At 51.1% G+C, this 12,381-nt stretch overlaps 3 protein-coding genes across 3 annotated transcripts; all 3 read right to left on the bottom strand.

Annotated features, from left to right (window-relative positions):
* Positions 1–420: 420 nt before the first annotated feature.
* Positions 421–2,746, bottom strand: Pmar_PMAR007623 (tRNA pseudouridine synthase D, putative; the record flags this gene model as incomplete). The annotated part of the gene is made up of 15 exons (XM_002769166.1): positions 2,603–2,746; positions 2,380–2,550; positions 2,203–2,334; positions 2,075–2,152; positions 1,961–2,032; positions 1,812–1,909; positions 1,648–1,768; positions 1,546–1,601; positions 1,393–1,498; positions 1,256–1,341; positions 1,026–1,203; positions 866–936; positions 726–813; positions 575–681; positions 421–520 (listed from the first exon to the last, which is right to left on the bottom strand). Exons 1-15 carry the CDS (start codon positions 2,732–2,734, stop codon positions 421–423), a joined length of 1,596 nt encoding a protein of 531 aa, XP_002769212.1. The 5' UTR covers positions 2,735–2,746.
* A 1,014-nt stretch (positions 2,747–3,760) lies between these two features.
* Pmar_PMAR007622 (conserved hypothetical protein) lies at positions 3,761–7,078 on the bottom strand (the record flags this gene model as incomplete). The annotated part of the gene is made up of 13 exons (XM_002769165.1): positions 3,761–3,868; positions 4,285–4,351; positions 4,587–4,687; positions 4,731–4,819; positions 4,864–4,984; positions 5,037–5,120; positions 5,170–5,272; positions 5,318–5,530; positions 6,020–6,092; positions 6,262–6,326; positions 6,382–6,446; positions 6,770–6,905; positions 6,954–7,078. The coding sequence occupies 13 exons, from the start codon at positions 7,076–7,078 to the stop codon at positions 3,761–3,763; spliced, it is 1,350 nt and encodes a 449-aa protein (XP_002769211.1).
* Positions 7,079–7,306: 228 nt separating this feature from the next.
* On the bottom strand, positions 7,307–10,456 carry Pmar_PMAR007621 (hypothetical protein; the record flags this gene model as incomplete). Its single annotated transcript, XM_002769164.1, has 1 exon — positions 7,307–10,456. The coding sequence occupies one exon, from the start codon at positions 10,454–10,456 to the stop codon at positions 7,307–7,309; it is 3,150 nt and encodes a 1,049-aa protein (XP_002769210.1).
* Between the last annotated feature and the right edge of the window lie 1,925 nt (positions 10,457–12,381).

Below are 12,381 nucleotides of genomic sequence, written 5' to 3'. Positions count from 1 at the left end.
AAATATTTCTGTCAACCAGAGTTGTACCTTCTCCTTAAGTCACCATTGACACCCTCGCGCGATCCACTGCCAACGGCTCCCGAATCATTTCCGAGCGTCTTGGAACAGTCCTCAAACTTCGCCAGTTTAGTTAAATTAGAACCATTGGTATACGATTAAGCACAGGTATTATCACCCTGTTAGAGCATTGTGAAATGGCGAGCAGCTCTTCTTGAGAGGTTTCGGAGTTAGTAAGAATCACATCAGCTTCACCACGGATAGTATGTTAAGATTCGTCTTTACCATCTCCTCTTGATGGTGTCTCGGGGCGTACATGGCGAAGCACTTACGGCAAACACTACACAATAGTAACCAAAGTAGATCAAAGGAACAGGAACGTCAGTGTTGTTGGCCATGATATGGCCGCTAAATACAAGTCAGTCAATCGTCATCAGAATCGTCAAAGATAATTCGACGCTTCTTGCAGCCTCGGCCGCCTTCCTTCAACTCCATCACTTCTCTCAGAAACATTGTGGCGTATCTGAAAAACAGAAAAGTTCATACTTTCAAATCAGCAAGCATTGACAGTTCATACTGCCCTGGGGCAAGGCTGAATTCGGTGTTGCAGTGCCGCTGGATGGTTCCGGTGACATCAGCCTCCTCGACTAGTTGCCACTTCAACCCAGCGGCTCGCGATAAAACCTGCGATGTGATTGGCCATAACAAAGCAGCGACGAGAGAGTTACATTCCGGTAATCTCCTAGAATATCCCACACCTCTCCAGCTTGGTTCTGTTCAACCGTCACATCTTCCACATCCACACCATCAAAGGCACTGACAATATAACATATCGAACCACCGTAGTTGTGCAGAAGTCTTCACTCACTAGTATTGTCGCATCACCGTTCCAACGAAATTATCAGGGAAAAGAGCGTCACGACCGGGCCTTGGGAGCACCTGGAGACAATGTATCAGTACGGCAAGCTGCAAATTCCGAGCTCCGTAATAATCATGTCGCAGCGATAATACTCTGTCGTCGAGCTCACCACATCATAAACAGTAGCATCAGTATCTTCCTCTTCATCGTAATATTTGACGTAGCCATCCATCTTGGATCCAATGCGGATGAGGTCGCCCGGGAGGGGCTTCTCTCTACCACTATCTCGACATTGGGACTCGTTGACCCAGGCACTAGCCCCGAGGTTCCACACTCTGTCAAAGTACCTACCATCGATCTATCATACACCCACACTGATACGAGACAACACCCGCCTACGCATGAGCATAGAGCATCCTGAGGTACTTGGGTATGGATAAGAAAGCGTAGCGGCAACTGGCTTTCCAATCCATATTCAATTGGGACTAAGGAGGAGGAGGGGAGGAGAAGCGGTTTGATGAGGTCCTTGAACACACCTGTGCCACCGTCATATGCTCCATAACGCGCCTCTGTGCATAGGCCGCCCCCGAGCTCTTCCCGAGCTGGCGATCCATCGCTGCGAGAACTGCACTTGCACAGTAACTGACACGTCAAGTCCAAAGCCGCCATACGTGGGCTCGTTGACCTACGTCTTTCTCCACACACTCTGCCAGCTACTGCTGTTATGCTTAGTAGTATGGCCACCCTGGCAAAGCCCCAAGCTGATGCATTTGGGACGACAACTTCCTCACCTTAACAGAAACCGGTTTATCGGCAGCTGGATCGGACATGAGGCGATCGATGGCACCCGAGTAGTCCCTCTTGATGTAGGCCAGGCCGACATCAGGGGAGGCAACGCCGCCCTTACCGAACCTTAGCCGACAGTAGCTGGCATTGCTGTGAAGGAAGGACTCACCTCTGCATGCCGACATAATTGATGAAGCCGTGGTCCCGCACATGGCCGAGTGTATCGTCTAGCTGCTGCTGCGACACTGTTGGATGGACCTCGCGAATCTACAAACTGAACATGCGAGATACGGGGCCAGAAAATACTCGCCAACTTACTCGGATTCGGAACCGGTTGCCCCCGAGCATTCCTGGTCTGAGCTTATCCTCGCGATCACAAGGGCGGCAGTCCTGGGGGAATTCGACCTCTATGTGAATTGCCACAGTGCTCACCCTAATTTGAACCGAGGATGGCAAAAAGCGCGCCACGGCTCCTTCCAGCTCCTCAGTGGCCACTCCCTTCACTGTCACCTAAGAGCACGTCTACGACCCCACACATACTGTGTCATCCAATCACACACCTCCTGGACCGTGACCGCCCAACTGTCCTTGATACCAGCAAAACCGAAATCCCTCACCGCTCCTCGTCCCGCCGCTACCCCTATATAGGACGTAACAGCATTTGAAAGCAGATGAACGGCCTCCAACGTATCCTGAGGCCAGAATAGAGTGAATGATCGCACATACGAGATACCCACGGTCCGTGTCTTGGCCAATATAAACTTGCTGCCCCATCGAGAATCTTCTGAACTCAGGCCGTCACCTGCTGAGCTCTCATCTGGCGAAGGTGTAGAAGCGCATGTCGATCCCGCATCGGTGAAGTCCACGTCAGGAGGCATCTCGACAACGGTGCCATCGGATAGTCGAATCTGACCACAAGTCCCCGGACTGGCAGGCTAACATCTGTAGGCAGCTCCTCACCTCGTTAACACAGAAGTCTTCCGGGCGCACCTTTATGACGCCGCCGATCCCACCAACACCAGCAGGACGGAGCAGTTCGGTGATGCCGACATCGACGTTATCTACGACACCGTAAGCCGAGGTTGCATCCATCACGGATGAACTACTGTTTGACAGAGTAGCAGCGACCCCAAGCCCACTGAACAACTCAACTATGTTCTGGACCAGAAACTCCAAAATGTACTGAAGGACTGCCGATGCAGAGTCAATGGAGCACAGTATATCGAGGCAAACACGTCATTCGACGCTAATCGTTACCATCTTCCCCATGGGGTTGTGCTGTGAGAACTCAACTTCTCAGCGAAGCGAAAAAGCTAGTGTGGATAATGCTCCTTACTTTGGTGGGGGGTCCCTCATGCCTGGTCACACCCTTCCAGCCCGTATGTGTGCATAAGTGGCAATAAAGATACCCTGATATCCACGACCACAGAAGGACGGCCAAAACAATAGGGAACCTTGAGGGCGGGGCTCAGAACATCCAAACAGGGAGCAGACACATTCCGCTTTCCTGCGGGTCACAAGGCAAGCGTCCGATCGCCAGTAGGAAGCGCCGGGTCAATCATAAGTAAAGTCATCGCCGCGACATGAGTACAGCAACCAATAAAACCCGGGATGAGGACGTGTTGCTCCAAATACTTTTCAACTTAGCCTTAGGACGTACGTGAGTTATCCCTGAGGTCCTCATGAGCGCAGGCCAAAAGCTCGATCGGTGCCCGTAACGGAGGGCGCCCCCATCACTGATTCAAGTCTTGCATGATCTGATCGTCATTATTCACTGTAGTAAGTAACAACGTAGGCCCTCGCATGCAGTAACACTCCTTCAAGTGTATGCTAAAATCAGATTCCTGGAAAACATTCAACTAACCCTTACAAGGAGAATGCACTCTCCCCCAGGTTAGACCCAACCCCGATAGTGACCACTTACTCTCGTTTAGATGGACCAACACGACACTACAAGTACTGCCGCAGAGAGGGTTACATCACGATGCCTGCCAGGCCGTGTTGAGATACACGGGCTGGTGAAAGGGGATACGATAGAACTCTGATTTGCAATAGAAACCTAAATCCTCCCACGAGGCTCAGCTGATGAATTGTCAGTAGAAACAAAGCAGTCGGAAACTAAGCTTGTGTGGTAGATTCAGCGGCCTCGCGTTCGGCCTTGAAGTCCGCTATTTGCTGCTGGTACTCGGCTAGCTTCTCGGCTGATGGCTTACACATGGTCTGAACCTGATCAATAAGGAAGTAGTATAAACTTCTAATGACATACCATCGATCAACCAAAGAGTGGTTCGAAACCTCGCTCGCATAGTGAAGAGAAGAGCCGATAAAAACTTTCAATCTTCAATCTTGTGTTGGAAAATATGCACATGGTCAACAACATACGTTGGTGACAGTATGGAAATTCTGAGAAAATTTTGGGAAATTCTCATTGATTCCTGTACATTGCTAGCCGGGTTCATATTCGTAAGATTCTATGATTGATGAGGAAACTCCTAAGCTCAGCTGAGGAAAGCGAACATATATTTCGACACTGCTTCAAGATGCTATCATCATTCTAAGCTACATTCGAGCACCATTCGATGCTCGAGATCTACTCCCCTACACCTCATAGGATGCGGATATGATGATCATCATTATCTTACTTCTCTATTTCGGACAACACGCTCGGCCCCAATCCACACATCCGTCACTGACCTCTGATTAGTGTACCTGAGGAAACGACGACGATGGTCTACTATACCGCTACGTCAATGCATGCCAGTTGGGGTAATGCGTGTACCCATACATAAACAACAGATAGGTTTCAGGCTCCACTGAGGACTCCTGTATTTCAGCATCGATATAGATCTAGCCCTACGTCCAACCCTCTACTACGAGTACCGTACACTAACCGTAGCCGAACACGCTTTGCATATGCGTATAAACCTCAGCTGACCCCACTTACACAATTGATGACACAGGATCATACACGGGCTGATTCTCCAAACGGCCCAGATCGATGGCTATCATATCAACGAGTTTACCAGCTTCCAATGAGCCCAGGTCCTACACAACTGACGATCGAGATATGAGGGACCACAAGCCCTACCGTCTCTCTCCCAACAGCCTTGGCGCCGTTAATAGTAGCCATGCGAACTGCCGTATAACAGTTGACGTTCTTAGGGCTCACACCAGGTCCTGCGCGAGTCTCTACGCCCTCACTGTGCATTTCTCCTCGCTACCTGCAACCTTTCCTAGTAGACTTGCATATTGCATCTCCTGTAGCATATCCATCGAGTTGTTGCAACACGGTCCATCAGTTCCAAGACACACATTCACACCAGCATCCAGCATTCTCTGTACCTGGCCTCAAGGAGGAACCTTCCCCCTCCACTGACCAAGCATGAGCTCCCACCTTAGCTATGCCACTAGCAAGCTTGGCGTTCGATCGTGGACAGTGGACAGCATTAGCGCCCGCCTCAGCAAACCGAGCAATCTCCTGAGAGCCAAGGAAAGTCATCGAGAAAATGACTTACCCAGCGACTCACGTCATCAGTCATGTGCACACAGTGGGCCGCAATGAGATGGTCATTAAGCAAGCCTGCTTCGTCCAAGGCATCAATAGCCGACTCCCCGTGTTGCTTGAGGTAACTGGACCAGACATCGGCACACTACCAATAACAAAGAGGGGAGTACTCGTCAACCTCGGCCTGTGATTCGTGAAGATGGACATGAACTCTGGTCCCGGCTGATTCAGCAATGGTAGAAATTCTGCTGAGCTTATCCTTCGGCACCTGATGTTGGCAATAATTCTTCGCAGTGCGTAATAACGACATGAAAACTTCGAGCTGAGATGCCCTCCTTACTGTGTAGCAGGTATGTGCAATGTTCAGGGGGGTAACCATGTCGCTGCGATTATCTAAAGATGAATAATGAAAACAAACGAAAACGGACGAGCTCGTCAACATAGCGTTAGCCACGCACTCTATCTGTGCTGCGGACCGCATCGCTCCGCCGTCAGGCCAGAAAGCAGTGCGACGGAATATACACACATGGTCAATTACAGGTGTTGGTGACAATAAAAAATTTAGAGGGAATTTTGGGAAATTCTCAGTAGTTTCTATACACTTCTATCTGAATCGGGTGGGTTAACTTCTATAATAAGCAAGGAAGTTCCTGAGCTCAGCTGAGGAAAGCAGACACATAGTCCAACACTGCCAGAGCGAGATTCAAATGCTCGAGTGTAGGAGCGTCCTACTGACCCTTGTTGTTGACATAATCAGCACCAGCATCGATCATCTGGTCAATAGAGCCATCGCCAATATCCATCACAGCTTCGCCATTGAAGCACCTGAATTGATTACCATATACGGGACTAATCGCCGTGATGAGACCTACCGTATGTGTGCAGCATTAGCTACCTCAGCCACTGAGCGAGGGAACATATACATATCCACGAATGCTGTAGAACCTAGGGACCGTCATAGTCATAGCTTTGCAGCAACATAAAACCACGAGAGGCGAGAGCAACAACCACGACAATCCTGCTATTCCATCATCTGAGTTCGACCTAATCTCATCGCAGTTACAATCACGACCATGGCATTTATGAGTCCTACTGTAGGCGACGACTAACTCACCAGAGAGGAGCATCTCATACACGCCGAGCTGCGAGCCGAGCTTTACAAACTCAGGGCAAACAAACCTGAACATCACAGTCAAAGGTGTGGTCCAGAGGCAGGGTGCGGTATGAGATTTACTTCCCTTCAGCGGGCCAGACATACTTCTGAAGCCAATCCTGCAAATTCTGATCGTCAGAATATCCCTGAAAACGGAATAGTCGCCGTGAGGCAAACAGCAGAGTAGTAGATGATCGCTCTCATACCGTACGAGCTGCACTACAGCTTTTCAGGCTCAAAACAAGTTGAAAAATGAAATTTGATTTTCGTGGAATAAAAATTTCGTGGGTCGAAACCGGGCTTGTGTTTGGTAGAGTTGAACTTTTTCACTCAAAATCTCAAATTTCATTTTGAATTTGAACTTTCATTTCGTAAAAACTCCTCATATAATACAAAATTCGGATTTTGTTTTTCTCAGGATGTTCTTTCCTTCGCCGAATCTAAGATTCACAAAGGTGTAGTTGCTCACTCTAAGGGGCGTCATCGGGGAGTGTGTATGGCAGTTGATCAAGCCAGGCATGAGGGCATGCTTGGGCAAATGCTCAGTGACCTCGAAATCAGCCGGGAGCTCAGAAAAAGGGCAAACGTTGAGGATACGGCGAGACCTGAGACCAAGGAGAGGTAACTGCAGCTACATCAGTAACTGTACTTACTCGTTGTCCCAAACGACACAACCGTCAGGAATAACAGAGTTATCCTCATCGACTTGGACCACCCACCCAGCACGAATGCATGTGACCGGAGACGAACTTGATTTCGTGGACACTTCGCTTGACATAGCGGCAGTTGTGATGGGAGGGACGAATCAACTGGAATTTCAAGCCCGGGGTTAAATACAACTCACCGCCTTGCACTATCGGACCGTTGAACCCAATAATCATCCCTCAGCAGCAGCATAGTATAACAATGTTATAGTAACGTTAATCTCGCTTTAGGCGTACCATAGGAAAGACGTGCAAGCGAAATAGAGAAGAAAGTACTCATGATGTTTTTAAGACTAATATGACTATGATACATTGCCCTTCACTGGGCATCTGTCTACGTCTTCAGCCTCGTGACCATAGAAGTGGCACCTCGAGCATCTAGTAACCTCCTTGGGTGCCAACTTCCCTTGCTCAATACTCTCTCTCAATAGCTGATGGATCTTCAAACTCTTGTCGAGGTTACTGCCACCACCACCACTCGAGTCGTTCAACGAGATGACCTCCTTCAGAGCCGCTGAGTCAACATTGTCAATCATCTTCCACCGTTTATAGATATCAATATTATGCCGGCCATACACATACTGGACCCTGGTCCACGGCGCACCAGTGACCTTCTCTCGCCCAGTGGTCACTATTTTCAGCCTCGGTACGATCTCCTCGCCAGAGTCAGCAGCCACCTGCTCCTGCTTCGGTGAGGAGTCCATCAGATCCGCCAACAGATCGTCCTCTAGGGAATCTATTGGGGCCTTGTCCTCGCCAACTTTAGACATGTCAGCTTCATTGGCGTCGTCATCATCAGAATCAACATCACTGAAGTCCCTGTCCTCCCTCGACAATGCCTTATACTGTTTACGCCAAGCCGTCGCCAACCGCTCGCTATGCAACTGCTTCCTCTTGGCTGGCAACTCATTGCTCGCTGCTGCTGCTAGAGCGACATCCGCATCTTCACCACCTCGCAAGAGGACGGACAGTTGCCGGACCAGCTCCCAGCGACCAAGCCCAGCCAACTGAGCTTCCGGCGTACCCAACTTGCGCATATCCTGCCTCAGCTCCTTGGCACTCTTTGCTCGAAGGTCCCCCAGCTTTTGACTCAGCCTCTGACCGCTAGCAACGCCTCCTGCCCCCAAAGCTGCATCCACTGACCTCTGCTGCCGTACATAGCTGACCCCTTCTCCTCGACCCCCACTTGGGTCACCCAAGTGCGAGAACTCAAAAAAGGCCCCACGCTTGCCGCCCTCAACGACCTCCCAGTAGTCGTTACTGAGACTCCACGGTGTCGTCTTGAGCTCAGCTTCGACTTGCATGGCATCATACCGGACTCGCTCATCCTTAGACCTACTGCTCATACTCGACTCGTGGGTCTCTATCTCTCGCACAGCCTGCCGTATACGATCCCCTGTCACCAGCTTGGTGACTCCCCTCTCACAGAGACGCCGAATGCCCTCGAGCATGGAGTCCATCTTGCATGACTCTACCAAACTCATCTCAGCCGAAGGATCCAACTGAGGCATCGGCTGGCCGGGACGGACCTGGAGCTCATGATTCGCCGCCGCTATGAAGCGCTCCAGAGTAGTCCTCTTGTTCGCATGCCCAAACATTCGAACCACATCGTCAGGTCTTAGGGGCCGACGATAATGCCGGAAGGACTTGCGGGTCTCCAGCACGATCCTGGACCGCATAAGAGGATTGATCTTAGCTGGTAGTGGCGGGTCCACCTTCACCAACGGCTCAGCTTGGCCCATGCAAACGAGCCGCTGTAGTGGTCGTATAATATTAATGTACTTCGTAGTATTGTCTGTCTGCTGCTGCTGCTTTCTCGACCTTTTAACATTGTGACCTCTGCCCTTGCTAGCAGCCACAGTCTCCTGACAGCGTATGAACAGGAAGTCCGTAGGGTCGGTTTGGTGCTCAAATAGAGGCGCTCGTAGGAGGACCGACTCGATAAGAGTACATGAGTTAATTCCAGACATGGGGTCAAATCTGACAACATTGCCGCCATAAACCCCAGGGATGAAGCCATCATCACCGGCGTAGCGTACTCGCCCCAGAGTGTCACTAGGAGGGGCCGGGCTCATGACTCTGCTGCTAGCAGGTAGATACGTATTCAAGTAAGCGCTCATGCCCACTTGGTGCATGAGTATAGGGTACTGTTCAACACCTTCGAGTAGAACGTAGGTGGACTCATCCCGAAGGGACACCTCCTTGGGCGTGTTATACCGGCAGGCCTTCTTTGGCTGTATAGGAGCCGCCTGACTATTCGGGGTATTCGCTGCTGACGTACTTGGGCTGCTCTCGGTCGACACCACTGGTAAGGGTTCCGCCCGAGTTCGACACCACCACTTGTCATTATATGCATCAAAATCCACCTGCCAGAGGTGCCGCCGATGATACCGCTGTTCATTAGCCCGCAAAGGCGTCGGTTTCATAGCCACTATAGTAGTGAACTGAGGCCAGTACTCAATACCCAAGAGCTCCTTGCCGCACTCTGCATGAGGGGCACCACGTAGGGAATCTTCCATAAGCTGCTGCCTAGCGGAGCGACGCAAATCCGCCACATCAGAGTCCCAGTCGTCGCTAGAGCCGCCCTCACTACCCGACTCCGCGGCCGCAGCAGCTCTAGCCTCATCACCAGAGTCCATCTCGGGACCAACAAGGTCTGTTGCTACCATTGAGAGGAAGCTCGGGAAGGAGGATAACAACTCATCCGAACCCTCCAGGGCATTGCAGTACATGTCCAAAGGCCCTTGGAGGAAAGGCTCCATCTCCCGCAACAGATGCCCCTCTCTTCTACCAGCTTGCTGCACTACCGGCATCGGCAACGCCTTAGGAGCCCTAGCCCGCACAATACCATTCTCAGCCACAGTTCCAATGGCCGTATCCAGCCCAAGGACCATGCCCGACAACATACCATAGCTCACAGGCCAGGCCCCTTGACCAGTTGGCATCCCCGAGGGAGCCCCATCAATGTCAGTGCCACTATGCTTCCTTTTACGAGGAGGCTGCTGCTGCTGTTGCTGGCCTGTCGATATCACTTCACCACCAGGCATCATTTCTATGTCGTAACTACCCCGCCACTGCCGCGCCCTTACATTAGCATCATCTGCAGCGCCGAGTCTAGCCACGTAGTTCCGCTGTTGTCGGTCTACCGCAGCTAGGGGCTTCAACTGTTGGGCAGCGGCTTGGGCATGGCCGCCAAACTCCTCATCACCGAGGGGCTGTAATCGAAACCCCGGTGTGAGCGAGCCGTCCACAGCAAGAGGCGTGAGGCCCGCAAGAGCCTGAGGGGAGAACTCACCGCCAAAGTCCTCATCTCCCAAGGGCTGCAGTCGGAAGGAGGACGGCGTGATGGAGCCCTCCACGCCTTGTCTATCCAGTGAGAAGCTGCTGCTGCTGGCAGCAAAGGCCCCGGCCCAGTCGACCCCTAGTGGAGTCGAACCACCCCCGTCACTCATATCGTTAGTGATAAGGGTATGGTAGAGGGGAAGTGGAGTAAGAAGGGAAGGCCGACTGAATGAGATGAGGCTTCCGAGACCAGCATCCAACTCAAGACAGTACACACGCAGGAGACAAATCAACGGCACATCATGCACAACAATAGAGAACCCCACTTGCAGCTACTCGGACCAAGGGTGATCCGACGACATCACAGCAGCAGCGTCACAGTGACCTACGAGTACTGTCTGTAGATCAGCAGCAGCAGCAACTGCCCAGAGCATGCCGGTCAATATCAACTGGCCCCCACAGTCAGCAAGGTGGGCATGATCCACAACGATAGTCTCAACTTGCCGATCCGAGCCCCACAGCATTGAGTCCTTGTCAACAACTAAGTGAGCGGCTATGATGGCATTCAGCCGCCTTCTGCACCTGTGATATACACTCCTTATAGACGGACACACCGTACTGGAAACGGAATACTCCAGTGGCTGAGTAGCTCACTAGACATTCCTCTGGCTAAAGGTCTCTTACACAGTGAACAGCACTGTAGGCTAACAGGCTCATAGTGCAATAGGAGACGACCTTAGATGACGTGCATCCCAGCTACAGACCAGCACGACGACGACGGTGATCGACTGTAAACCCCACACTCACAATAGAGGAAATGACACAAGGAAAAACATAACATGCACCAGCACGACTTTCCCGGCAACATCGCCCTCAGCCACTCCCGCGCCTATCGAGACCCGAGGTCCCCCCCGTGGCCTTATCAATACGGAAGGTTGTATAATAAACTCCCTGCTGAGTAGGGCCTGCTCCCGCTTTCACATGACTATCTTGCGAAGTACTCAAACGATCACAGATAACTTCGAAGAGCACCATCCTAGATCTGCCTATAGCCAGGGTCAAGTCTCATCACACTGACTTCTTGTAAGCTACATAGAGCGATATATATGCTCCTATCGCACCTGTCCTCATTGCGACCACTCTATCCTACTCCAACCACACTTTCGTTAAGGAGTGGAGAACATCCCTGGGCCTCTGCAGGCCTCGATCTCTCATCCTCCCCTTGTATTACCACTATCAACTCCTCCTTATTGCAGCGGACCACCACAACATCGTCAGTACTGACGATCGACCTACGTCGAGCCGTGTGGTATGGCCCTGTCCGAGCTCATGAATCCTAATCGCATGAGAAGGTTGCACACATTACGAGTGGCTGCCCTTCATCGCTTCCAGACTACGGACAGGTGGTACGATACCCTACAAAGGTGAGTGAAGACCTCCGTTATATAAGTCGTAGTGGCAATAGAAGGGCTGATGGTAGTGGGCAGAGCTAGATGGATGTCGGCCCTCTCATACGCTATACTCTTAATCTGTATTTCTACTACCACACTCACAACATCTCAACTACGCCAAAACTATAAAGGCAGAAGCGATACTAGAAAGCTCCACAGGAGCAGCAGCAACGACCTCGGCCACTGTGCTAATATTCACAACTGTTGATAGCCATCCTAATTACACTCTCAACTCATTCTTCCCTATCGATAACAGCCAAAGATACCTTGTAGATACCGCATTAACTTCTGATCCGTTACGACGACTCTGATGTTGCGAAAGGGTTTATCGCAGAGCACCACAAGTTATCGCTTAAAACGTCAGCGGTGCTCATGCATACATGAACCAAACTAAGTGTTGTCGCCCTAACAGCTAGACCCAGCCGACCACCTCGGCACAGCCGTTGGCTGCTCTTATGCTAGCACGGAACCTTTAAGAGCTAGATATAGAAGGAGCCCTTCAAAAACACTATTTCCGGTGTGTCCTTATAATAGTGGGGATCGTAAATCTGACCTAGTGGACGGGCGCGACAGATGTAGTAGGCGAAATAGTGACGGCACATTTTAGTCCACTCAGGCTAGATGCAAGCCTAATGAGCTCCGCC

Source organism: Perkinsus marinus (genome assembly GCF_000006405.1).
Source record: "Perkinsus marinus ATCC 50983 genomic scaffold scf_1104296966226, whole genome shotgun sequence".
Taxonomy (NCBI): Eukaryota; Perkinsozoa; order Perkinsida; family Perkinsidae; genus Perkinsus; species Perkinsus marinus.
The sequence above is the reverse complement of the archived record's forward strand: the minus strand, read 5'-3'. Positions and strand labels throughout refer to the sequence as shown.